At 49.7% G+C, this 25447-nt stretch overlaps 9 protein-coding genes across 9 annotated transcripts; 6 read left to right on the top strand and 3 right to left on the bottom strand.

The window, feature by feature from the left end:
* Nucleotides 1-68: 68 nt before the first annotated feature.
* On the bottom strand, nucleotides 69-522 carry N7473_009996 (uncharacterized protein; the record flags this gene model as incomplete). The annotated part of the gene is made up of 2 exons (XM_057155935.1): nucleotides 69-80; nucleotides 139-522. 2 exons carry the CDS (start codon nucleotides 520-522, stop codon nucleotides 69-71), a joined length of 396 nt encoding a protein of 131 aa, XP_057004590.1.
* A 596-nt stretch (nucleotides 523-1118) lies between these two features.
* On the top strand, nucleotides 1119-2787 carry N7473_009995 (SET domain-containing protein; the record flags this gene model as incomplete). The annotated part of the gene is made up of 4 exons (XM_057155934.1): nucleotides 1119-1409; nucleotides 1468-1985; nucleotides 2045-2648; nucleotides 2704-2787. 4 exons carry the CDS (start codon nucleotides 1119-1121, stop codon nucleotides 2785-2787), a joined length of 1497 nt encoding a protein of 498 aa, XP_057004589.1.
* Nucleotides 2788-4786: 1999 nt separating this feature from the next.
* facB (C6 transcription factor FacB/Cat8) lies at nucleotides 4787-7561 on the top strand (the record flags this gene model as incomplete). Its single annotated transcript, XM_057155933.1, has 3 exons — nucleotides 4787-5276; nucleotides 5339-5652; nucleotides 5711-7561. 3 exons carry the CDS (start codon nucleotides 4787-4789, stop codon nucleotides 7559-7561), a joined length of 2655 nt encoding a protein of 884 aa, XP_057004588.1.
* A 1385-nt stretch (nucleotides 7562-8946) lies between these two features.
* On the top strand, nucleotides 8947-10768 carry N7473_009993 (sugar porter family MFS transporter; the record flags this gene model as incomplete). The annotated part of the gene is made up of 3 exons (XM_057155932.1): nucleotides 8947-9261; nucleotides 9323-9579; nucleotides 9634-10768. 3 exons carry the CDS (start codon nucleotides 8947-8949, stop codon nucleotides 10766-10768), a joined length of 1707 nt encoding a protein of 568 aa, XP_057004587.1.
* Nucleotides 10769-11228: 460 nt separating this feature from the next.
* N7473_009992 (GFA family protein) lies at nucleotides 11229-11748 on the top strand (the record flags this gene model as incomplete). The annotated part of the gene is made up of 2 exons (XM_057155931.1): nucleotides 11229-11315; nucleotides 11386-11748. 2 exons carry the CDS (start codon nucleotides 11229-11231, stop codon nucleotides 11746-11748), a joined length of 450 nt encoding a protein of 149 aa, XP_057004586.1.
* A 559-nt stretch (nucleotides 11749-12307) lies between these two features.
* N7473_009991 (ribonuclease H-like protein) lies at nucleotides 12308-12793 on the bottom strand (the record flags this gene model as incomplete). The annotated part of the gene is made up of 1 exon (XM_057155930.1): nucleotides 12308-12793. One exon carries the CDS (start codon nucleotides 12791-12793, stop codon nucleotides 12308-12310), a length of 486 nt encoding a protein of 161 aa, XP_057004585.1.
* Nucleotides 12794-15077: 2284 nt separating this feature from the next.
* On the top strand, nucleotides 15078-17892 carry tktA (transketolase tktA; the record flags this gene model as incomplete). The annotated part of the gene is made up of 7 exons (XM_057155929.1): nucleotides 15078-15107; nucleotides 15267-15375; nucleotides 15428-15492; nucleotides 15631-15773; nucleotides 15881-15965; nucleotides 16055-16349; nucleotides 16418-17892. 7 exons carry the CDS (start codon nucleotides 15078-15080, stop codon nucleotides 17890-17892), a joined length of 2202 nt encoding a protein of 733 aa, XP_057004584.1.
* A 495-nt stretch (nucleotides 17893-18387) lies between these two features.
* On the bottom strand, nucleotides 18388-20340 carry N7473_009989 (flavin monoamine oxidase family protein; the record flags this gene model as incomplete). The annotated part of the gene is made up of 4 exons (XM_057155928.1): nucleotides 18388-19391; nucleotides 19451-19839; nucleotides 19962-19999; nucleotides 20053-20340. 4 exons carry the CDS (start codon nucleotides 20338-20340, stop codon nucleotides 18388-18390), a joined length of 1719 nt encoding a protein of 572 aa, XP_057004583.1.
* Nucleotides 20341-21781: 1441 nt separating this feature from the next.
* N7473_009988 (uncharacterized protein) lies at nucleotides 21782-24720 on the top strand (the record flags this gene model as incomplete). Its single annotated transcript, XM_057155927.1, has 2 exons — nucleotides 21782-22548; nucleotides 22704-24720. The coding sequence occupies 2 exons, from the start codon at nucleotides 21782-21784 to the stop codon at nucleotides 24718-24720; spliced, it is 2784 nt and encodes a 927-aa protein (XP_057004582.1).
* Nucleotides 24721-25447: the final 727 nt, after the last annotated feature.

The following is a 25447-nucleotide window of genomic DNA, read 5'->3' as shown; positions in this document are numbered from 1 at the left end:
TCGAACATTCAAAACGAGTAACACATAACGCCGATAGTATGAGCGATAAGGTACAAGTTGAGCGGCGATCATTGGCCCTTCTATTGACGTACAAGTTAGCAACATGTCGGCGGCAAGCAGTTATGAGAGCTTTCATACCCCTCCTCGTTCATCATTCATCCCTATAATAGGCTCTGGGGCCGCCGGGTGTTCCTTTTTGGCCTTCCTCTCCTCCTTACGCCCACCTCTCTGAGTCGTGGCTTGCGACTTGGTATCATCTGCGATGCCCTCGTTCACATCTCTTTCTTCCATGCCAGAAGAAACTGCATCAGCGGACGGGTCGTGCGTGTCGCCGCGCTTAGCCCGTGGAATGCTATGTTCCTCCGGATGTGCGCCTTTCCATTCCTTGGCGACGGATTGAAGTCGAGCGCCTTGGGGAGCGTAGGTTGCTGCAAAAGACCGTGTCGGCAAGATAGATGCTCGCGGAGCGTGTACGATGAGCGCACTTGGTAACCTTAACGAAATGAGATGTTTTCCAGGCATGGTGAATTTTGGCAGGGATAGTGTCAGGATAACAATTGGTACAGAGCAATTGAGATGCTATGGACTATTTCCCTCATAGTATGATTATTCATACAACTTAGAATTCAAGGATATCCATGCTATGACGTCTCGATGCTGCAATGCCAACCACAACGTCAATTGCATCCACACCACGGCTCTGAAGAAACTTTAGTAATTGAGCACGAGCAATACTTGGCTCATTACAAATTAGATAAACTAGAAAGCACTACAATGACCAGCCAGCAATTGAACAGCGAAAAGAGGGTTGGCGCCTGAGGCCTTAGGCAGGAACAACCAGCTTACCTCACCACTTATAAAGCCCTGTGATTGGCTCATCAGCTCCCCGCCAAAGACGTGAGGAAAGAGGAGCTTGGACGTCCCATTATCTACATGTCAATCACGCTCCAGGCTGCAAGTCCACGACTTGAGTGCTTTTTCAACAAGCAAATAGGTTGTGATCAGCTTAATTTGAGTGAATTTCTTTTCATTGCTAGATCGAGAGCTCAAAGGCGCCATCATTCCCAACATTATATGTCGCACAATCCATTTGGTCTCAATTCTGACCACATCACACCATGAGGCGGGAATATTACCCGACAGATTCCCTCCCAGCGTGGCTCCGCCTCAATGGAGTCACTGCAAATGGAGTTGCTTTCCGAAAGTTTGGCTTGGCCGAAAATGATGCAGACAAGGGCAATGCCATCGTCGCAACAGAATCGAGAACTAGCAAGGAAAGCGACACACAGCCGGAGGTCCTCCTTCGAGTACCATCCGACCTGGTACTATCACTAGAAGCTGTACATGGTTATGCCAAGTATGATGAGCACTTGCGCCAGGTGTTGGATGCAGTCGGTGAATTTGGTACGGTATGTAGCCAATAACCCTCGACGATCTAGATGTGCGTAGATAATTAACAAACACTAGACAGCGAGGGGTGCTATCATGATATTCCTTCTCTTCCAAATATCTCATTCAAGTCTAGATATGCCTATACACATTGGTGTATCGAATCCCTGGACGGAATACGTCAAGTTTTTCCCTTCATCGTTTCCTTTGCCCACCTTCTACTCTGCCGAAGAACTGGAGCTGCTAAGAGGCACTTCGCTTGCAGTCGCAGTAGAGGAAAAGGCTGCATCTCTAGAGCGGGAGTATGAGCATATTCGTCATTCTACTGAAAGCATTCATTGGTGTCAGCAATGCTGGTGGGATGAGAAGTCTGGTAAATTCTCTATGGACGATTGGCGGTACATTGATGCTGCTTATCGGTCTCGCATGGTGGATTTGCCGGGATGGGGGCACTCGATGGTTCCTTGTATCGATATGGCGAATCATGTGGCCGGCAAGGACGTGAAGGCATTGTATGATGTTGATTCGGACAGGAACGCTATTCTTCAATTGCGTTGGGGCCAGAGTATACAGCCTGGAGATGAGGTGACTATTTCGTGAGTCTTTCTACTTGCACGTCGATAATTGGTGACAATACTGATAGACTGGGTATTAGATATGGCGATGAAAAATCTGCATCTGAGATGCTATTCTCATATGGATTCCTGCCTGAAGACCTGTCCGAAACCAAACAGGTGGTCTTGGACATGGCCCTGCCGGATGATGACCCGCTTGGGGTAGCCAAGAACATGTTCTGTCGCAGGACTCCTGGGCTCAAGATCTCTACAGAAGACAGCTTAGATGAAGGCTTACCAGCGACAGCATCAGACGTCACCTGGGACAGCCCACTCGTCTGGTGGGCATGTGTAAACGAAGAAGACGGCTTATGCATCGGCGTCGCTCAAAAGACAGACGGCACAAAGGAACTCGAAGCAATTTGGAACGGCAAAAAGATCGAATCCCCCGATCAACTTCGAGGGCTTCTCGCAGCGGATCCACTATGGGACATCTTCCAGCTGCGAGCTGCAGTACTGGTCCTTGAACGAGTGGAGACTCAGCTATCTCTGCTTCATCAGACAGAACAAATATTGGAGAATCTTCGTGAGAATCAGGATCTTTTCGAGACACTTTTCAGACCTGAGGTCCTAGGCCTAGTCTCTCAGTTACGAATAGTTGAAGGGGCGCTGTTGCAAAGAGTGGTTGAGAGTCTTATGGATCAAGTATGTCATTCCTTGTCTAATGTTGCTAGATTTCCGCTAACCCGTTTGACTTTAGAAAACCGAGTTGCTGGAATCGGAGACTGTATTGGCCTACCTCACCCAACAAGCTCAGGTAGAGGACGTCGAGGATTTCTCATAGACAGCAGAGCTATATAGACATCTCGATTGCTATCGTTGACCAACTGCTATTTGCAATCAATTTTGCACCCTTCCAAGAATCCGGGGGAGATACCGTTCGATTGCCCCCAGTATTAGCGCTCCATCTCACTAAACCACCCGTGTCTTATTTCCATGGCTAAACAGACATTTATCTTCTGATTCTATGCCTGGCCTAGGTAAAGGGTACCTGCATCTGTACAGTACAGAGCGAGTCCTGCTAAGTTCCAAGAACAAGCAAATCTGTTTGCGAGGCTTTAGACATGCTTTTCAAGAATATCTGTCAACGGTTTCGGAAACTTCAAGTACCCGAACTAGCACCCGAGCAAAGCCAAGTTGCTCAGGCGCGAATGAATCATCCAAGCCTGCCGTGACTTGGACCCTGCATCATGCCCTGTGGAGTCCCGTAGATCAGTTCCCAACTCCCCGGGCGACCCGGCTGTATCGGGTGGGCTAGGTGGGGTTGTCATGGTCAAACCGTGGTTCATAGTAGACTCGGCGTTCTCTCGGGCAAGGTTCGCAGTGGAAATTACCCGAAATACATCTCAAGCCCCCGCAAAAATCACTGAAAGTTGTGTGGGATCTTGATCATGGTACTCCGTACAGAACCAGGCTCGAATCCTTCTCCAGTGATTGGTTCGTCAAGCGGCTCCGCATGGTTGATCCCCCACAGTGAACGCCTGGGGCTGTCTCGCCCCTCCCGAAATATAACATACCGTATGATGACTTTTGATAGTTTGTCACTGTGACGAGTACAGCGGTTAATATGTTGAGAAGATGTTGACCCTCGGCAGCCCGAAAAAGGTTTACCTCGACAGGGATCATGCAATCTAACGGGATATGTCAAAAGGTAAACGAAGGCTTTGCGCCGAATATCGGAGTGAGCACTAGATCGGGGTGTTCTCACCGAGAGGTAAGACAAGTCACGGCACTTGCGGGGGAGCGGAGGTTTTGAGTTGAGAGACGCGGAATTTCGTCACCGTGGCCGCTGTCTATTCCCCTTTTTGAGTCCCTGTCAAGAGACTATTGCCTTTATTGACGCTGATCCGCAGTGCTACCAAGGTTGATCGTCACTATGGTATGTACTGGCTCGGTAGTGCAATTCGGAATCCCGTATATGCACTATTGATAGGGGTGCCAGGCCGAGTTGTCTTGCAAAAGCTGGTAGTCGGGCAGGGTTTCGGATGTAGACGTGGTAGTCACTTCCGAAGCTTTTCGAGAAGACCCTTGGAAAGCCGACCCAAGTACTTCAGCATATTATGATCGGATTATGACTGTTCCTTTGAAACAGAGTTCTTGTGGTGGTTGGGCCTAATTGACGTTTGATTCGCCACTCCAATGCGTCTCATAGGCCGTGCAAATAATTTGCGGACTGTCATGATTTGCCCATGACTTCAGGCTGTACTGTATACGGGTGGTATATTGGGTACAGCCAAGGACTGGGGGTGGAGTCTGGGGACCTCGGGAAGATCTAACGATCCTCAAGCGGCATCGTCAAAAACCGGGGTGATGGCGGCGGGGATGGATCAGAAGGTAGAATCGATCAAGAGATATGCTATCACAGAAACAAGAGACCAGGTTGTTTAAATCCCCGATCGTGTTTAAGATCACACCCCACGGGGTGACGGGGCGATGGGGTTTCGAATATTCGAAAAGAAAAAGGGGAGCCCATTTAACCTTTGTGGCGATACATGACGATACACTTAACAGACAGCACATGATTGGTGGATGGATGGGTCAGCAGTCTCCACTCGACTGACTCAGCAAAAGACACCTGCAATCCTCCCCATGTTCCATCGTCTTTCCCCTCTTCCTCGAAATTCGCTCTCTTCCCTGTTCGCTATCGAGACCACTGCTGTCTTATTCTCGCTATTCACACCAGACGAAACTATAAGCATTCTCGTGCTTAACTCAACTACTCGGGACGACTCTACAATCCTTGTGAAACCGCCGCGGCCGACGCGCCCGCCCGTCCCGCCAAAATGCCTGGAATCTTACCCATGAAAGTGATCAGGGTCGGCGGCACTCAAAGCCGGATCGCCCAGGCCTGCGACCGATGCCGAAGCAAAAAGATTCGCTGCGATGGTATCCGCCCATGCTGTACACAATGTGCCAACGTCGGATTCGAGTGTAAAACGAGCGATAAATTGAGTCGCCGAGCGTTCCCTCGTGGATATACTGAATCGCTGGAGGAACGTGTGCGGACCCTGGAAGCGGAGGTGAAGGATTTGAAGGACCTACTGGATGAAAAGGACGAGAAGATCGACGTTCTATCACGCATACATTCGTTTTCCTCGCCATCCCAACGAGCCGCATCAATCCGATCGCCGTCTACGACCGGAACGATCAAATCCCCAGTGTCGGACGCAGGAGAAGGAGTGATTCATGTCGCGAAATCGCTCACCCAGTCTGGATCTAAGAAGCCGACTCAAAATCCATATGTCGCCTTTTCTACTATCCAGGGTTTTGCTTGTAAGCTCAGATATTTGTTCCTAACTTGGCCCCGCGCAAAATTAGATCTAACCCGATCTTAGATGCCTTCAATGATAACCTTGTCAACCAAGGAAAATCGTCATCGAAACTCTCTATTGAGGCTCTCACGAAACTATCCGCGCCTCTTTCTCGTGGATCTCCTAACCAGGCCATCAAAACTCCGCCACGCTTGGTTTCGGATCAACTCATCAATATCTTCTTCCAGGAATGGGCGCCGTTGTACCCGGTGGTGCACCGGCCGACCATTTTGAAAGCTTACGGAGAGTACTTGAGCAACTCGGACTCATTGAAACTCGATGTTCATGTTATGGCTCAGTTGAACTTGATTTTTGGAATCGCAGCTCTATCCTCCAGCGTGAGTAATCACAACGGACGTGCCTTGAAACAATCTAGGATACTAATTGATTGAACAGTCGCGAACCAACCAGGACCCTGCTTTCTTTGAGCAGAACTGGACTGCCTCACTCGATTCGTTCACCGGCGAAACTTCCATCGGAAGCTTGCAGTGTTTCATCTTGGCACAGCTGTACTGCATGACCAAGGGCGATTATCGGAGCATGTTGCGCTACCGTGCCCTTGCGGTGGATATTTGCCACCAGTTGGAACTGCACCAGAACCAAACAGATTCGGAATTCAGCCCACTGGAAGCTGAAACCCGCAAGAAAGTTTTCTGGTGTCAATACACTGTGGACCGCTTCTCCTCGGTTCTCACTGGAATGCCCGTTCTCCTGCGCGAGAGTGACATTGAAATCGAGTATCCCGTCGATATCGACGATGAGAATGTCACCGAATCTGGCTTCTTGCCAACACTTCCGGGTGAATCCACCCGCATTTCGAGTGCTCTTGCACTCTTCGGTGCATCACGTATCCTGAACAAGGCTTTGGAGGACCTGTATCCCTCGAAGGCTGGGTATGATGTCCATGTCGCTAAATTGCGTTCGGTCGCTGCACAGCTTGATGAGTGGCTTCACGCCTTACCTGCCCACCTTCGCCTTGTGTTTAGCCAGGATAAGCCCAGCACCAACGTTACAAGTAGCCGGTCGCCTCTCCTGTCTCTTGTCTACTACTTCATTCGATCTTTGATCCACCGCCCAGCTATGTGCTTCGCTGAAGAGCATCTTCGCTCACCGTCAGTCTTGGCCATGTCTGATTCTGCAAAGCACATTATACAGATTCTTGAGTTGCTGGATGAGCGCCGGCTGTGTCTCTCCGTCAGCATCAACCGCAGAGAGCTGGTGTTCTTCTCAGGCCTGGGTCTTCTATGGCAGACTTTGAGCGTCAAGCGGGACAGCAAGATGGCGAAAGAGAGCCAGAAACTACTCTCTACTGTGCTTGAGCAGCTTCAACCGGAGTCATCATCTGCTGCAAACGAATTCAGGACCCTAGCTAGCACCTTGGTCTCATTGGATACGAGCGACCACAAAGTTGTGACTGCTAGCAAGCAGTCCTCTGAGATGGGAGCGCCGACACACAAGCCCAGCCGGTCTCCAAAGAAGCACCTGCAGTCCTTGAAAGCTAGGCTCACCAACAGCAACAGTGCCAACAAGGACCAATCTGTTGCACAGGGCTCACAGTCTCGTCGGAATACCGTCTCTGGTACCACACCCCCACTCTACTCTCAGTCCCTCCGGTCTCCTAGCTGGACAAGTCTTCCCCCCTCTCAACAAGACCAGACCTCCACCGCTGCATTCCCCACAGAAAGAGGACACTCTTTCGATCTTGGGACTGACCCACGGCATCTCTCTTCATCCATGGGATATGAAAACCATCGGACCTTGTCATGCTCCACTCCCTCGGACGTCACTGCCGGGGCCATCACTATGGCTGATTGGGAGTACGTCTTGAGCGATATGGACCGCGGCTATTCGAATATTTTCACCGGCATCTACGGCGGTAGTGAATGTGGCGAAGATCCTGGTCCATTCGCCTCGATCACGGCTGAATACGGCCGCAAGTCTCATGACGCGACGCTCAGCATTCCCGCTCCGTTATCGAATGACCTGCATGATTTGTCACCCGAAGCGTGGTCCGCCAGCAGTGGTGACTACTCTCTGACAAATGAACACACCACACAAAGTGTACCAAGCTACTCTGGCGAGAGCATGGCTAGTAACGATGATACCTTCACCTCCCTGGCTGATGCCTCGGTGCGTCCTGATGACATGGGTCTTTTAGATCCATTCCAAGGACTGGCCATGCCCGGCAAAGACGAGATGGATGAGTTTGGCCTAGTCAACGGCTGGGACCGACGGCTGGCCGTTTGATGGGTTCCTTAATTATTTTCATTTCATTTACTTTTGGTTTCAGAGACGTGGTGTTTGTTGATGATTGTGATTTCATATGACGATACCTGGGGGCGTTTTTTTCTTTCGTTTCTTGTCGAAATTGGTGGAATTGGTGTTTGATATTTGGGATACTTGATTTGGATTATATGACATTCGTTAATTGGATGAGAACAGCTTTGTACATGAACTTTCATCTGATCCCTTGGAATAGTGATTGATATTTCTTTTCTAAACTGTGCTTGCCATTTGCCATCAAGCATTTCGTCAATATAATATCAACATTATTGCTGACATTACCGATTCTAAAACACAAGAGCCATCGTCTGAATTAGCATCAGCCACCGGCGCAATGGCTTTAGTTCAATAGTACCAACAGGAACGTTCGTTGCGCTTCTATCGAGGATGATTCAAACTTTAATCCATCACGACATTCGGAGAACTACGGAGCGGCATCCAGACAACTACCGAGGACTATTAGCTGATAAGAAACCCCAACTGTTGTAAATCGAAACTTGACAAACAAATTAATAATTCGACGACTGTGCCTTTATATCTGGCAGATTCTAGACATGTTCTCGGCCTGCCGAAGGATCCGATGTCTGGAGAATACGCGGGATAATTCTTCCTGACGACTTACAACACAGCAAAACTAGCACAAATGGATACCCTCAGTCTCCGGCCGAAACAACCAACGAAGTGGCCAGATGCCAAGCTCAAGCTTTCCACTTTCATCACTCAGCAATCCTCCCGACAGATAGCCTTTCTGACACATTGCTAGTCAGTTTCCAAAATTCGCCACTCAGACAAACGGAACAACCGGATGGTCTCCCATCACGAGGTATAGCAAAGCTCGATGCGTTGCCACGCCACTGAGATCACATTTGGCCATGCGGTCTGGGTCCCGAGAAAAAAGTGGGCGGCTACGCCCGGATCGTATGAATCACTCGATTGGATTGGCAGATGGCTCTCTCCACTTCCCCAGGTTTCCTGCTTTTGGGCATTGTCGCCAACACTACCATGGTGGTGATCGTCGGCCGTCAAGGGTAATTGTTCGGGTATTGTGTAAGTGAACGAGTCATCATGTTCTCGTTGCGTCAGGTTTGTTCGGATTGGACCGTTGGCACGCGGGGGTTTTGATTTTTCCCCAGCTCTGGAAGTGCGTATTCCACATGGCTTTTTTTCTTTGCGGATGGAGTAGTGACGTATGGAGGGGGTGGTATAAAAAGGTTCACTCCCTCGCGCCCTTTTGGTTTTTCTGGGCAGCGAGGAAATTACACCAAGACCCTAGCAAAGTTGAAACGATCTGATTGGAATTGAATTGTTTGGAAAGACAGTATTGGAAGCAATCGCCTGCATCATTCGGCATGGGCTTCAAGAACCTCTTTCAGAAACGGACGGAGGATGTCTACGCCGACGCCGACATTCCTAGAGAGTCGGTCTCTACGGCAGAGCGTGAGAAAGCCGCGCACGATGTCGTCGATACACCTATCCCGCTGTTGACCTGGCGCTCTGCCCTTATGGGTGTGTTTGTCTCCATGGGTGGCTTCCTGTTCGGATACGACACTGGTCAGATCTCGGGATTCCTGGAAATGGAAAACTTTTTGGAACGGTACGGCCAGCAGGCTGCTGATGGGACCTTCCAGTTCAGCAATGTGCGCTCGGGTTTGATCGTTGGTTTGGTAAGTGGAATATACGCTCTGCTGTGCAATAGAAGCATGTACTAACTAACGGGCTATTTAGTTGTCAATCGGTACTTTGATCGGTGCCTTGGTCGCAGCTTTCATTGCTGATCGTATAGGACGGAAGTGGTCAATTAGCGGTTGGTGTGTGATTGTCTGCGTTGGTATTACCGTGCAGATTTCCTCGCCTTCTGGCAAGTGGTATCAAATTGCTGTGGGCCGTTTGGTTGCCGGTTTGGGCGTTGGTGCTTTGTCTTTGCTGGTGCCCATGTACCAGGCCGAGTCTGGACCGAGACATATTCGAGGATCATTGATCAGGTAAGTTCTGTAAGACGGGCTCGCAATATGGTGATTATACTGACCTACTTCTAGTACCTACCAGTTGTTCATCACCCTGGGTATCTTCATCGCCAACTGCATCAACTTCGGAACGGAAGCCAACACCAACACTTCATCATGGCGCATCCCCATGGGAATCACCTATCTCTGGGCCACCATCTTGGGCTTCGGAATGGCAATGTTTCCCGAAAGTCCCCGCTACGACTACCGCCACGGCAAAGTCGACAAGGCCATTGACACACTATCCAAGATCTACGGCGTCCCCCGTAACCATCGCGCCCTCCACATAGAATTCGACGAGATCAAACAAAAGTACGAAGAAGAAGTCCGCAACGGCCAAGTGACCTGGATGCAAATGTTCCGCGCTCCAACAATGAAATACCGCGTCGCCGTCGGTGTAGCCCTCCAAGCTCTGCAGCAGCTCACCGGTGCAAACTACTTCTTCTACTACGGTACCACCGTCTTCAAGGGCGCTGGTATCCACAACAGTTACGTGACCCAGATGATTCTCGGCGGTGTCAATTTCGGCACTACATTCCTGGGTCTGTATCTTATCGAACACTATGGTCGTCGTCGCTCGTTGATCGCAGGTGCATTGTGGATGTTCGTCTGCTTCATGATCTTTGCTTCTGTGGGCCACTTCTCTCTCGATCGTGAGAACCCCGAGAACACAAAACCCGCCGGAGTAGCCATGGTCGTCTTCGCCTGCCTCTTCATCCTCGGCTTCGCAAGTACATGGGGTCCCATGGTATGGACCATCGTCGCTGAGTTATATCCCTCGCAGTACCGTGCGCGCGGCATGTCCCTCGCCACCGCATCAAATTGGCTCTGGAACTTCCTGCTGGCATTCTTTACGCCATTTATCGTCAGCGCTATCGATTTCCGATTCGGGTATGTCTTTGCAGGTTGTTTGTTCCTTGCGGCGGGTTTGGTTTACTTCGCTGTTATTGAGGGTCAGGGACGGACGCTGGAGGAAATTGATACTATGTACCTCATGAAGGTTAAGCCGTGGAAGAGCTCGAAGTTTGAGTTCCCGGCTGATCCTGGTGTGATTCGGGGTTCGTTTGATAAGGGGCAAGGGGGTTCGGCTCATGTGGCGAATCCGGCTTCTGGTGTGCTGCAGGAGGATACTGTTCCTACTGTGCCAGAGACACGAGCTGAGGCTTAAAGAGGAGGATGGTTGTTTGGGGATGTGGGTTTGTATTGGGTAAATATTTTGGTAATGTGTATACGAATGTCTCTTCTTGCTGGTGTTTGTTATCCTATGGGCTGTCTGTACATTATTGGTTTCTTGTTAACACAATTGAATCCATGTTCTATGAGAATGAGGAATGTGTCATCCATGCTATTTCCCTTCGAAACATGTTGCAAGAGCAACGGAATGAAGATGGAGCCCTGAACAAGCCGCCCACCTGAAGATAAACCCTAACTGAAGCCTACACTAAACCCCTTTAGGGTTGATATGGCGGGGCTTCATCCTCGGCTTGTCAACTGAATGACCTGGCAGTAAATAAGACTTACCTTGCCCTCCAGCTTTTCAATCCAAGACAATATCCTCCAGGAATCAAAAATAGATTCCATTACCCACAGAGCAGACCTCAATCTCCCCTACGGGCAGTCAGTCCATCATGGCTCAGACTTACTTGACCGGTGCTTGCCTATGCAAGAATATTGCCTATCGCATCACTCTACCCACGCCCGGGACCCTGCCCAAGGTATACATCAACCTCTCTAGCAGCCCTTCCAAAAACGCAGTCCAGTTCACATTCTAACAAAGCCCCCTAGGTAATCCTCTGCCACTGCACAAATTGCAAACGTTACACAGGCTCAGGCTTCTCCGCCAACATCGTCGTGCCGCAATCTAGTTTCGAGTACACCAAGGGCTCACCGAAGTTGTATTCTGATCGCGGTGACAGGGGCGGGGTGGTGGTAGTACGTGAATTCTGTCCTGATTGCGGGACACCGTTCACGTCTCGATCTGGCGATGATGGGGAGGAGGTTGCGGTGAAGTCGGGAACACTTGATGACGAGCACCGGGTCAAGTGTGCTGAATTGGGGATGGAGATTTATTATCATCGGAAGGATGGATGGGTTGATGGAATGGGGGATGAGAGTGTGAAGAGGGTTAATGGTAGTATGGATGGCTAGATGTAACATGTTCGGAGAGGGCTTATGATTGATCGGAGATGGGTGATATTGGACTGCTCGATCTACCATGATAATTACACCAGTTCGGAACCATTAAGCATCGTAATTGCCTGTGTTTCATGTTAAACCCCCACAAATATCACTGAAATCCTCACCAGGAATATCATGCACAGCCTCTTTAGCACACTAATTCGCAACTACATTCCATTGTCTTGGGATCCTCCAGAACTGTACACGAAGACCCCGCCTGTCACACTCTTCAATCTTACTGAACCAGCACTTCCAAAGGTCCTGATTTTTGACAGTTGCCCCAGTTCTCGTTTTCCAGCCATTCCGTAGCCATGCTTTGACCCGTTGAGTCGCATCATGGGCCACGTACTCGGAATCAGTCGCAATGACTAAACTGGTAAAGCCTTCTCCATCCCAGCGTCAGGACCGTAAGGCTGCGATAACGGCTCGCAGCTCGGCACGATTCTTTGTGTGCTAGTGTACTTCACCGGTAGGTCCTCTGTTTTCAAGCGGGAAGCTCACAAGATGAACGAGCAACCACCGCTTGGGTTTAGGCCACCATGTTTGAGCATGCACCGTCCGCGTAGATGAGAAATTGGCGAGGGTCATTTTCTCGCACGAACCGAGGTATAGGTAACAAAGTGAATTCCCGGTGACCAGTCAGTGGGAAAAGCACCTGTGGCATATCCCTCGGATTTGGCGGAACGAACTTCTTAGGAATGACACGTCCCATGCCGACACGGGGCTGCTTCTCGACGGGTCTGTCTGAGATCGGACGAACTGAATGGATCATTTTCGGGCTGGCCCGCGCCGTGTTACATTGCGCTGGCTCTGGACTGGGCGGGAGGGGAACCCTGACCAACACCCCGGCGAAGAACTGGGGTCCCGTTTTCATTTGGCCAGGATGGTCCTCCTTAGGTCGGGAGGACGGTGGGCTGGGACTGGCGCTGGGCACGGCAGCGACTTTACTCGTGCTAATAGAGTCCCGTTCACAAGTGAAGTAGTCCGCATGATCTCGCGCATGTATCGAATCCATGCCGCCTCAGTGAGCTTCTCATACATGCGGTCATATCCCTGACCGTAATCGTCATCGTCGTAGCCGTCATCCTCATAGCAGAAAGTTCACGCCACAACTCCATGTGGTTTACATGCCAGGCGGTGGGTGTAAAACCACGCAGGGTCCATATAATCCATATCATCCATGTTTGACCCGCAAGGAGTTAAGGTGGAATATGAGAGGCAGTGACCTGAGGAGCTGGCATTCCAAAAGAAGAAACAATGAGGGCGGGGAAGGAGAAGCTACCAATCCAGGAACCTGGAGATTGGCAAGGCATTACTTCGGGATAGAGCCCTCAGGGATGAAGAAGTCTGATTTCCAGGGTGCTGTTGAGAATTGAGCAAGACGACCCGAAATGGCGTATCTTGAGATATAAAATCGGGCTTGCCGTGATATCAATCTGCCTCGAAGAGATTGACCACGAGTGCCAAACCAGTCCCAGAAGTGAAGTGAAGGAACAGGGGAGAGTCTACCCCGTGGTGGTCTGTGCCTCTGTGTGGTGAGGATGAAATCCTCCAGGGCGGCAGTGAAGGAAAGAGGGATCGTCGAGGATGAGGACGATGGAGAGAGAAGAAGAATGATTGCCAGAGAAACTCGGCATTGTAGTTACTACATTCCTTTCAATCTGCGGCTATCCTGCTCCATGTGATGAGTCTCATTCAGGGCCACCGCCTCATGCCCCGCCTTGGTGAACATTTCACTGTTGTTAAGGCTTGATAAAAAATGCCAGATATAGTCTTGGAATTGAGCAAAATGAATACTCAATGTATAGTATAGCATCATATCATTTTCTAGCTGACATAGCTGACATAGCTGATCAGTGACTTAGTACATAGTATGGGGTGTGGAGTACTCCATGTGAATCCACACTTTGTTTCTGCCGGATAATCCTGTTTAGAAAGGATGAGTGCCTAGGTGTACATCCATCCCGACCACTAGGCGATCACATGACCATTCTTAAATCTGGTATACATCGTGTTAGATCGAGAATCAAGTCCACCTCTGCTCACGCGATCACGCATTTATTTAACTCTGTTTTGAAGCAGTGGACTACAGGCTTGGTGGAGGTAACGAGCCGAAAAATCAGGCCCGTCAAGGATACGATTTTCCGGAATGGGCACTTTCAAACCCCGATATGTATTGACCCCCACGTTCTAGATCCACTCGAGTCGTGACAAAAAAGATTGAGATTCCATTTCGCTTGTATTACTCCGTACAAGAAACGCTATGGTGAACTGGTCAGGTTGAATAAAGCAGTCAAATTCTCGATTGGGACATCTCTACATGGTCATCGTCAACTGATCGCCGAACTATATCCATCTGATCAGTACAATAACTATACTCGGGCAAATTGCTTCAGGACTTAGGGATCTTTAAAGTTCATCGACGCAAGTTAAATCCTCAGCCTTAGATCTACAGAAAATTCATGGAACATTCCATCCAATCGATGAGACTTCATGCATGTTTATTTAGCCAAGTACCGGTTTAATCACCACATGATTGAATAAGGATGACTCAGCCGCGGCTATGATGTTCCCATCAGGTACACCGGGATGTTCCCAAGGTCCCAACATGTTGTGTCTTTTTGTGGAGATGCGGATTTCCTGGTTTTATTTTTTTTTTCTGGTCCCGTGGACATCGGCCTCGCATCGGGGATGGATAAATTTCTCGTACAGACCGCATGGAATTGACCTGGTTAGGAAAGCCGATAGTCTCGAACGGACTTTCTGCATGCGCCTGAATTTTTCCGTTGGTCAAGTGACACTGTTCGATAGGAGTCTAGTACTGCCGCGGAGGTCCATCTGATAGCGTGCAGGCGTGAATAATGATCAAGTGATAATTACTACAGCACTCTTACTCTTCAATCATAATGCTGGACACAGTGGAATATCGGCTAATTTCGTAGGACAGATCGGAGCAGGGTCCTCCGGGCGGCTCCCGGTGTACGGAGCTCCTGGTGGACGACTGGTGGTTGTAGAGAGGCCCGGCAAGTGCGTCTGGCTATATTACGGATAATGAGGTCTGGCAGTGATCCTAGGATGACAGTACTCCGTGATCTTTAGTCAATTGGGCGGTTCCAGAGGGTGGAATACTACTCTGTACATTGAATCCATACTTTGTCCCTATTCTATAGTGAAGTACCTCGACCACCCCTCGCTGAGTCAGCCCGATGGGCGGAAGTGCGGGCGGACAAGAAAAAGAGGAAAAATGAATGATACAATGATAGTAATTTGTTATTTTTCGTGTCCGATTGTCGTATACAATGTATATGTTACGATTGGATATGCTAATCGTGAGTTTTCGGGTGATACTCTGACAGAGACTGGTAATGATTATCAGGGGATGACTTGATACGCGCTGGATGTTAGTAGTCCAGGTGGAAGTATGTACTCCGTACCACGTCCCACGTTCTTTTGCTCGTCCACCGAAGAGTTGAGGTTTGCCCCACCAGACATCATCGGTCAGAGTTCCCCCCACCAACAAATACACTTCCCCTCCTCCTCTTCTTCCCGCTTTCTCTCCCCTTCCCTTTCTCTTCCATTGTCATATTCATATTCATAGTGAGTCGGGCCTTGACTACTTCCTCGTTTCTTCCAACTAATTCCCCTCTAGAATCTGCCATCATGGGTTACACCGATCTGGATACGTTGGCGATTAACACCATCCGTGTTCTCGCGGTATGTCTCATCTGTCCCTGCTATTGCCGTCAGATCCTTCGGGTGCAATTGGAGAGGCGATTCCCTTCCAATGCTTCGAAAATCAGCGGCATTGCAATGAATACACCACAATTCGACCTCTACTAACGCTGCAACCAGGTTGATGCCACCACCAAGGCCAACTCGGGTCACCCCGGGGCCCCCATGGGCATGGCCCCCGTTGCCCACGTTCTGTTCAACAAGTTCATGAACTTCAACCCCAAGAACCCCGACTGGGTCAACCGTGATCGATTCGTTCTCTCGTACGTGGCTGCTTGCAACTTTCCGAGCTTCTTTCAATAGAGCATGGATTCTGCCCTCCCCCGCAGAGCTCCGAGAACCCCGCGCCTAACTAGTCTTAATTCTACAGCAACGGTCACGGCTGCATGCTCCAGTATGCTCTGCTCCACCTCTTCGGCTACGACCTCACCATTGATGACCTGAAGTCCTTCCGTGTAAGTTCTATTGTGGAGCGTTGCCCTCTTTTCGTGGCTTAATGCTATTTAAACCACTCGCTCCTCATACTGACTTGAACCCCCACCAGCAAATCGGCAGTAAGACCCCCGGTCACCCCGAGGCCCACGACACCCCCGGTATTGAGGTCACCACTGGTCCTCTTGGCCAGGGTTTCTCCAACGCTGTTGGTCTCGCCATTGCCCAGGCCCACTCCGGTGGTGTCTTTAACAAGCCCGGCTATGAGCTGTTCAACAACTACACCTACACCTTCTTCGGTGATGGCTGTGCCATGGAGGGTATCGCCTCCGAGGCCGCCTCCATGGCCGGTCACTTGAAGCTCGGCAACCTGATTGCCATCTACGACGACAACCACATTTCCATTGGTAGGATTTACCACAGCTCCCCAGACATTCTCCTGCTATTCGAGACTAACCCTCCATCTTCCTTATAGACGGTGACACCAAGTGCGCCTTCACTGAAGACGTTCTGCAGCGCTTCGAGGCCTACGGCTGGCACACCGAGTGGGTCAAGGATGGTGACAACGACCTCCAGGCCATCGAGGATGCTATCCGCAAGTGCCAGCAGGTCACTGACAAGCCCTCCGTCATCAAGTTGACCACCACCATTGGTTTCGGTTCCAAGCTCCAGGGTACACACGGTGTCCACGGTAACCCCCTCAAGACCGATGATGCCCAGCACGTCAAGAAGCTGTTTGGCTTCAACCCCGAGGAGAGCTTCGCCGTCCCCCAGTCCGTCTACGACCTGTACCACGCCCACGGCGCCCAGGGTGCTGCCAAGGAGCAGGAGTGGAACGCCCTTTTCCAGAAGTACCAGCAGGAGTACCCCACCGAGGGTGCTGACCTCGCCCGCCGTCTCGCCGGCAAGCTGCCCGAGGGTTGGGAGAAGAGCCTCCCCGTCTACACCCCCGCCGACCCCGCCATTGCCTCCCGAAAGCTGTCCGAGGCTGTCCTCGAGAAGATTCACGATGTCCTCCCCGAGTTCCTGTCCGGTTCCGCCGATCTGACTGGTTCCAACAATACCCGCTGGAAGAACGCTGTCGACTTCCAGCCCCCAGAGTACGGCATTGGTGAGTGGTCTGGCCGCTACCTCCGCTACGGTGTGCGTGAGCACGCCATGGCCGCCGTCATGAACGGTCTCGCTGCCTACGGAACCGTCATCCCCGCCGGTGGTACTTTCCTCAACTTCGTCTCCTATGCTGCCGGTGCCGTCCGTTTGTCAGCTCTGTCCCGCGTCCGCGTCATTCATGTCGCTACCCACGACTCCATCGGTCTGGGTGAGGACGGTCCTACTCACCAGCCTATCGAGACTCTGGCTCACTTCCGCGCTCTGCCCAACTGCATGGTCTGGCGCCCCGCTGACGGTAACGAGACCAGCGCCGCCTACTACATGGCTCTGACTTCCAAGCACACCCCCAGCATCCTCGCCCTGACCCGCCAGAACCTGCCCCAGCTGGAGAACTCTTCCATCGAGAAGGCCATCAAGGGTGGTTACGTCGCCATCGAGAACCCCGAGGCCACCGTCACCCTTATCTCCACCGGTTCCGAGGTCGGCATCTGTGTTGACGCCGTCAAGACCCTCGAGGCCCAGGGCGTCAAGGCCCGTGTCGTCTCCGTTCCTTGCTTTGAGGTCTTCGACGCCCAGACCAAGGAGTACCGCCTCTCCGTCCTGCCCGACGGCATCCCCGTTCTCTCCGTCGAGGCCTGCTCCACCATGGGTTGGGAGCGCTACGCCCACGAGCAGTTCGGTCTCAACCGCTTCGGTGCCTCCGGTCCTTACAAGGAGGTCTACGCCAAGTTCGAGTTCACCCCCGAGGGCATTGCCAAGCGCGCTGTTGCTACCATCGAGTTCTACAAGGGCCACACTGTCCGCTCGCCTATTAACCGTGCTTTCCAGCAGATTCTGTAAGCATTGGGTTTTTATGACTGGTTAGGTTAAAATATTTCATGGGTTTTGTTTGATTTTTTTTTAGTTAGGGTTAATAGCCCTTAGACCTATTTAGGAATGATATAGAGCGATTCTTGGTCAATGTTCTCCGTGAATGCTGTAGTAACAGTAGAAGCAGTAGTAGTATGTCTGGTTGGTGGTGGGCATACGTTGTATACTCAGCGAGCCCTCAGTCCTCTGCGGTAGCTATGCAGTATACATACAGACTTTCCTTGTCTGAGGTCCACTTTGGATGGCTAATGATTGCAAAGATTCGGATCAGTCATAACGTCGCTTTCAACACTTGAGACTTTCGTTGACGGTCAAACTGTCATTTTACATCGTGCTAGTCCAGTCTCAATGAATTGTCTACTCCTGAATGCCTCTATATAGGTAGAACTACAGTGCTTCTAATCTGGTAAAATAAGCAAATCTTCACCCAAAATTTAATTCGTCATTCACTCTCTATCCTCATTCCTAGCTCTCTTCTTCTTTACTATCTCCACCATTGCTAAGACCTTTCTCCCCTTCCTCCTCGTCTGCAACCCTTCCATATGCCTTCAATATCCTCATCCCCACGCACTCCCCACTCCAATAAGCCCCCGTCAAAGTCCCCAGCGCCACAAACGGCGCCGTATGATCCCCGGCCAACCAAATCCCCCTCTCTGGCATCCCATATCTCAAAGCTCTAATATCATCATCTAATCTAGACTCTTCTTCCCCTTCCTCGACTCTTTCACTCGTCTTAAAATTCATATAAGACCCAAAACCCGCAAACTCATCATTCTGCCAATTCGTCGCCAGAACAGCGTGCGGCCGACAATCCGGGTTTTCTGGACTATAGTGCGGTAATAGGCTGTAATAGGGACGGAAGAAGTCGTCTATCACATTGAAGTATTCTGGTGAGTCCGGGGAGAGTGGTGTTATGAGTGTTGTTATGTGTGTTGCGCAGGGTCCGTAGATGCCGAATAGGAGGGTTGGTTGGGCGTTGCTGCCGAATGTTGAGGGTGATGAGAGGGAGTTTACTTCTAGTGTCCAGGATTGAGGGTTTGTGGTTGGTGAGTAGGTTGGGTGGAGGAAGTTGGCGAAGGATTGGAATGCGGGTGTTGATTGTGAGTCTGATTCTGGTGAAGGCGCAGAGGAGGTTGGTGATTCCCAGAAGGCTTTGGGGAATGTAATATAGACCTTCTCCAAGCGGCTGTATGAAGTATTTTTGATCGCGCGAGTGATTTGTGGAGAAAGTGGCGGATTGAACTTTGGAAGTCCGCATTTGAGTGCTCCAAGGGGGATGGTGATGACCACATCGTCGAATTCCCAGGTTTGATTCTCGGCGGATGTTACGAGGACTTTTCTTCCGTTTGAAGTGTCTTTGTTCTCGATGTTGATCACTTTGGTGCGAAGGAGGATTTCCGCATGTTTGAGTGCCTTGTCTGCCACTTTGTACAGGATCTTGGCATGGCTGCTTGCAACATAGAGATTATCTGGTCATTCCATCCCATAATCAGTGACTGTTCCATCGGGACACAATAATCCAACTCACCTCCATCAAGACATTCCTCAAGCCAAAAGTACTTCAAACTCTGTCGCTCCAACGGATCCCCTATGAAGGCACCCCACATCTCCGCCATCTGCAAGACCAACATCTGATCCTCTGCAGAAAGCCGTTTTTCGGCGACTTGCTCGATGAAAAAGTCTTTCAGACTTTTTTCTGGTGAGATATTTGAACACTCTTCGTTGCTATACTTGAAGGCTTCCCGGATGATCTCCCAAACCAGGTCCAGCAGTTCTGTGGCTATGTCATGGCCAATCACCTCGCCATTTTGATCAAAGATGCACGCGTGATCTTCGACTATGGATAGGGCTGTGCCGGTCTGCTTGGCTAGATTCAAGATGGGGTTGTTGAGGGTTCCGTGAATCCAGTTTGGACCCCTTGGATGAGAAGTCAGTATAAATTCAGTTCAAGTTCAAGTTCAAGTTCGAGTATTTAAATGAAAGAATCCAATTCATAAACGACACCAATGAACATTCTCTGAGGAAATATTTTGACCCACATATCAACGGCATGGCCAAGTAAATCCACTTGGTGAACCTGTGTATGTGGTCAGCTAGAGCCCTATCTATCTGTTGAGTCACTCAACTCACACGCCCACCAAGCCGATTTCGAGCTTCCAGGACGGAAACCTGAACACCATGATCAATCAAGATCTCAGCACATCTCAAGCCTGCAAATCCCGCTCCAATAACTCCGACGTGAATATTTTTATGTTTTGCTCCAGGTAAGCGACTGCTGCTGCTGCTGAGACCCGTTTCTGAATCTCGCTCTTGCAATATCGGCCTGAAGTCGCGAGAGCAGTCGGCAAGGTCCTGGTCCATCCATGATAATTGGCCGGGTTTGGTGTAGCTCTCTTTAGAATGTGCTTTTGCCTCCATGATGGTTTACTGCGGTGTGGATCAGCAATACTCTTTGTAGAACAATCAATCAGATCCACTGCAAGTAAAGCTTCGAGATCGGGCCACAAGGCATCCTTGGAGAAGACAAATCTCACCGCTTTCAAAATCGCCTTTAGTAGTTAGTAAAAGTACGTCTTAAGATAATTAATTAATAATTCAGTAATAATATGGTTGGTGCTGCTAGTGCTAGTTACCTAGGTAGGGTCTGTTTGAATAAATACAATACGAATTACGGACTTGGCCGCGTAGCGTGGTCACCCTGCCCTAACCGCCTTGATAAGTTAGATTGGCCCCTATCTATCACGACCAATGGCGTCAACACGGACCAACTGCGGTATGGCCCGTGAACCGCTTAGACCCTCCGGCTCCCCGCCCCTAACCGCTATGGGAAAGTTGGAGGTCACAATGATCCTATCAGGAACGAAGTTATATTCCTAATGTAGTTTTATGACCGACTACTGCACGCCTTGTGGCAGGATTTTATAGCGTTGTGGTATTGGCTGTGATTGTTTGTTAAGCAAGTTTCGATGCCAAGGAACGGCCCCCAATGTTGACGTGGTGTTCTGTTTCTTACATACGTGGAAGATAGCCAACTGGGGTCCATGATATTTCATTTCTGGTGTTATCGGATCTCGGTGTCCTGATGACTGAGCCATGTCACTGCATATGTAGAGTATTTATGTTCTCTTTAGCTGTCACCATGTGCAGATACTAACTATACGAGTAAACACTAAATTGGATGATGAGGCTAACTCGCAAATCAAGGTTTCTGGTACAAAGTCAGCCATGAATAAAGGCCCCCATCCTGGTGGGTCTTACTTGAATTTTTAATAATATAGGTCTATGTAACTAATCTATCTATTGTACTCCGTAAACCGGACAGAAATGGGAAAATTACCGAGTACGAATATGGATAAAAGCCCCGACTACGGTACCGTGTGACTTACCTGAACTAGCTGGGGCTGACCTGTTTCGGATCCCTGCCGCTGCGACAAGACCGTTTGCCTTGCATCGCCATCTATGATGCGCCCACGAGATGGGGCTAAGTTTCCAGGTCTTGGGGTTAGGCTATTCCAGCCTCAGCAACTTGGACTTTGAATTATAATAAAACTTTCGCAAAGGAGAATCCAATGCCGGTAGTCAAGCATGGTGTGCCCCATCCGGCAAGCGCTTGGGGAAACCACTAGTTAGCTAGTAGTTAGTCCATGTACTTTTCTTGCGTTTAGACTGATTATCTTAACGTATTCCTTGTTGTTCTCTGATCATCTAATCTTACCCCCACCCCACCGCCAACCTTTGCCAATCCCTCCCATCATTGCCCCTACCTTCGCAGGCATATCTCGCTTCCATCAGTTTTCTTCCTTCCACCGAAGGTCTCAGATATCCATCGGATGCGATATCATTCCTCGCATGACATGACATGGCGGAGGCACTCGCTATCATCGGACTCGCGTCCGCTATCGTCCAGTTTATCGACTTTGGGACGAGAGTGCTGAGACAGCTACACAGACTAAACGATGAGGTTTCCAGCGGACCGCAAGCATACCAGGATATTCGTACGCGTCTACCATTAATGCTAGATCTTGTAAAGAAGATCCGACTCCAGATCGAAGCCGGAGAAGTGGACAAAAACTCACAAGCAGTGATGCTACCAGTTCTACGAAGCTGTATCGCACAGGTACAACAACTCGAAGAGATTTTTGTCAAGGCGCTACCACGAATGGCCGACTCCTCATGGAGTCGTGGCAAAAAAGCCTTTCTAGGCGTCCTCAAGGAATCCGAGGTCGAGAAGATCGATCTCGTGCTCAAAACTAATTTCGATCTCCTCGTACATTCGGGAATGTACCACTCGATGAGTCGGATCGAAAATAAAGACTCGACCTCGCTACAGCAGCAAATGATTAATGTGGTTATTTCATCACCACAAGGCTACGCACCACAAAGCTACTCATCACAGCAGAACTATGGGACACAAAGCTACGCGCCAGAGAGCTACGCGCCGCCAGAGCAGGATTATAAACTACGATCAGGTTCACTCTCATCGCAGCCGCCTTCGTATGCGCCTGTTTTTATGGTCCCCTTTCAACGGGATCCGAAGTTCCTAGAACGCCAATCAATAATGGAGAACATAAAATCTAAATTCAAGACTGCACGTCGCGTTGCTCTTGCGGGACTTGGTGGTGTCGGGTATGTCATTAGCGTTCCTCAGGTTACTCTCCAAAATATGTCTTCCCATTCCTCACAAAACACTTTAAAATTCACATTTTCCTTATATGCGCACATTGCTTTGAAAGAAACTTGAGTCTACTCACAGCTAACGTTTTCTTGCCTGGAATATTTAGCAAATCACAGATCGCCATCGAGCATTGTTACCGATTCAGAGAACAACATCCCAACGCACATGTCTTTTGGATCTACGCCGGGAGCGCTGTCAGATTCGAACAAGGTTATCAAGAAATTGCGAGGAGACTTGCTCTTCCGGGCTGGGACAATCCCAAAGTCGACATTTTGGAGCTGGTCCACGAATGGCTTAGCGACGAGCGTAATGGCGAATGGCTCATGACGGTGGATAATGCAGACGACGCGGCGGTTTTCTTCGGCAACAAGATTTCCAGTAACTCCCAAGATCGAAAAATCTCCAAATCATTGGTGCGCTATCTTCCGCAGAGTTCGACAGGATATATCATCTTCACGACGAGGGATAAACGGGCAGGCGAACGGCTGGCGGGTCGAGAAAAACCTATCGAAATTCTACCGATGAATGCGGTGGATTCACTCAATCTGTTACGGGGGAGAATTCCCGAAGACGAATGGTCAGACGATGAGGCCATGAAACTGGTTGAAGAGCTCGCATATTTACCGCTGGCCATTACGCAGGCGGCAGCGTTTATCAGCGAAAATTGCCTGACAGTCTCCGAGTATCTCGAATTGTTAGCTACGGGAGAAGAGGATCTGAAAGATCTCTTGAGCGAAGATCTCGAAGATCTGCGTCGAGACTTGGACACAGAGAACTCGGTGATACGCACCTGGAAGCTTTCCTTTGACCAAATCTCCCGAGAGAAAGCGCGAGCAGCGCAGATCCTATCTTTGATGGCCGTACTGGATCACCACCGAGCGCCTCGAATGCTTCTTCGCCAGGAGGGAGAAACAGAGGTTGGATTTCGGACGGCACTGGGTGCTTTGCAGGCATTTTCTTTGATCAGTGCTGAAAAGGATAAAGATGCCGCCGTGAGGATGCACCGACTCGTGGCCCTTTCCACGAAAAAATGGTTAGAACTTACGGGTATGCTTCGACATTGGCAGACTGAAGCATTGAGAGTGCTCTCCGTGAAGTTTCCCGGGCGAGATAGCTACCTTTATGAGAACTGGCCGGTTCTGGAGGCATTGACACCCCATGCGCAATTGGTTTTTTCTTATACCTTCTCCACCGCCGCGGACCTTCTCGAATGTGCCAAGCTCTTGGATTTCGCTGCACTTTACGATCTGACAAACGGGAAATATAGCGAGGCATATGAAAAATGTCTTAAATCGTTGGATATTCGAGAAAACCTACTCCCGGCCGATCATCCCTTGACATTGGACAGTGCTCAAACGCTTGGCGAAACATTGCTTCACCTGGGCGAGCTCGCATCCGCAAGATCCATGCTACAGAAAGCCGTGACTGGACGAGAGAAATCACTCGGTGAACTCCACCCGGATACATTGGAGAGTGTGAGTGATTTGACGATTACCTTGCTCGAACTGAACGAACTTGCCGCTGCGGAAGAAACTGCACTACGAGCCCTGAGAGGCAGAGAGCAGATACTAGGAGAGGATCACCCAGACACCTTTGTCAGTCTCAACATTCTTTCCATGCTACGACAATGCCAGGGTGACCTGGAGAGTGCCAAAGAAACAACAGAGAAAGTGCTCGAATGGCGACAATCTTCCCTCGGTCCAGAGAACCCCCATACAATCATGACATTGAATAACTTGGCGGTTCTGCAATACCGACGAGGAGAGCATGAATTGGCTAAGAACACACTCATGACTGTCCTAGCAGGTGAGGAGAAGCTGCTCGGGGCGGACGGTTACGATATACAAGTTAGTCTTAGCAATCTGGCTCTTATATACTGTGATCTGGGCGAGCTTGATGAAGCAGAGGCTGTATACAGGAGGGTTCTGAGGGTACAAGAGAAGCTATTCGGGCCAAAGCATCCAGCGACTTTGCAGACTGTGAAAAAACTGGCAGACGTGCTTGTCCAGAAGGGGGAGCTTGATGAAACTGAGAGAATGAAGCAATGGGATCATGGAAAGGAGAGAAGCCAGCAAGGGGAAGGGTTCGGCGCTCTCACGATGGCCGGTCTTTTGTTTGACTGAAGGAAGATATTCCGAGGAGCTGCATCTGGGAAAAATGTTATTGTGTATGGTACATATTGCATGGGGAACGAGTGGACTTTTGTGCTCAGTAAATCGAGCACAAGTATTAGCATAGCCTGAGGCTAATCGTACAACTTGTGTTCTCACACGATAGACTGTGTCATTTTCGGATAGGGTGGAACAAACGTACATCGAGTACCTCAATATCCTCATAACACCCACTAAGCCTTTTATTAAAGATCTATATCGTAGGGTCTATAATCGCACGACAACTTATCCTTTTGTGCGACATGCTATACTCCTTTTGAATTTAGTAGAGAGCAGGTACATCCCGTGCCATATCCAGATTTAAAGAAACGAATTAACCAGATATGATTCAACTTTTGCGAAATATCTTTCTATATGTCTTTTTAACTGTTATTCTCAATAGCTCAGGTAGGTTTCTTTATGTTTTATCGTTAAAGTCGTGGTTGATAGGTTGATTTTAAGAATCTATGGGGTTCGAACGACTAAACATAGACCATGGAGAAACCTTCGCTATTAAGAAGGACGGTTCAAATACGACATTTAGAAAGCGGCGCTATCGAGGTAGTGATCACCTTGAATTGGCGCCTCCAACAGCGCAGAGCTATTGCTGCTGGTACAGTGAAACTCTGGAGACTTGATTCAAACGGCAAACACTAACTCCAACGAACTGAGGTATGTCAAAAACCCGATATTATTTCAC

The sequence above is a fragment of the Penicillium subrubescens genome (assembly GCF_028828155.1).
Source record: "Penicillium subrubescens strain IBT 31985 chromosome Unknown utg000007l_segment0_segment0, whole genome shotgun sequence".
NCBI classification, from domain to species: domain Eukaryota; kingdom Fungi; phylum Ascomycota; class Eurotiomycetes; order Eurotiales; family Aspergillaceae; genus Penicillium; species Penicillium subrubescens.
Note: the sequence above shows the minus strand (reverse complement) of the source record. Positions and strands in the feature narration are given on the sequence as shown.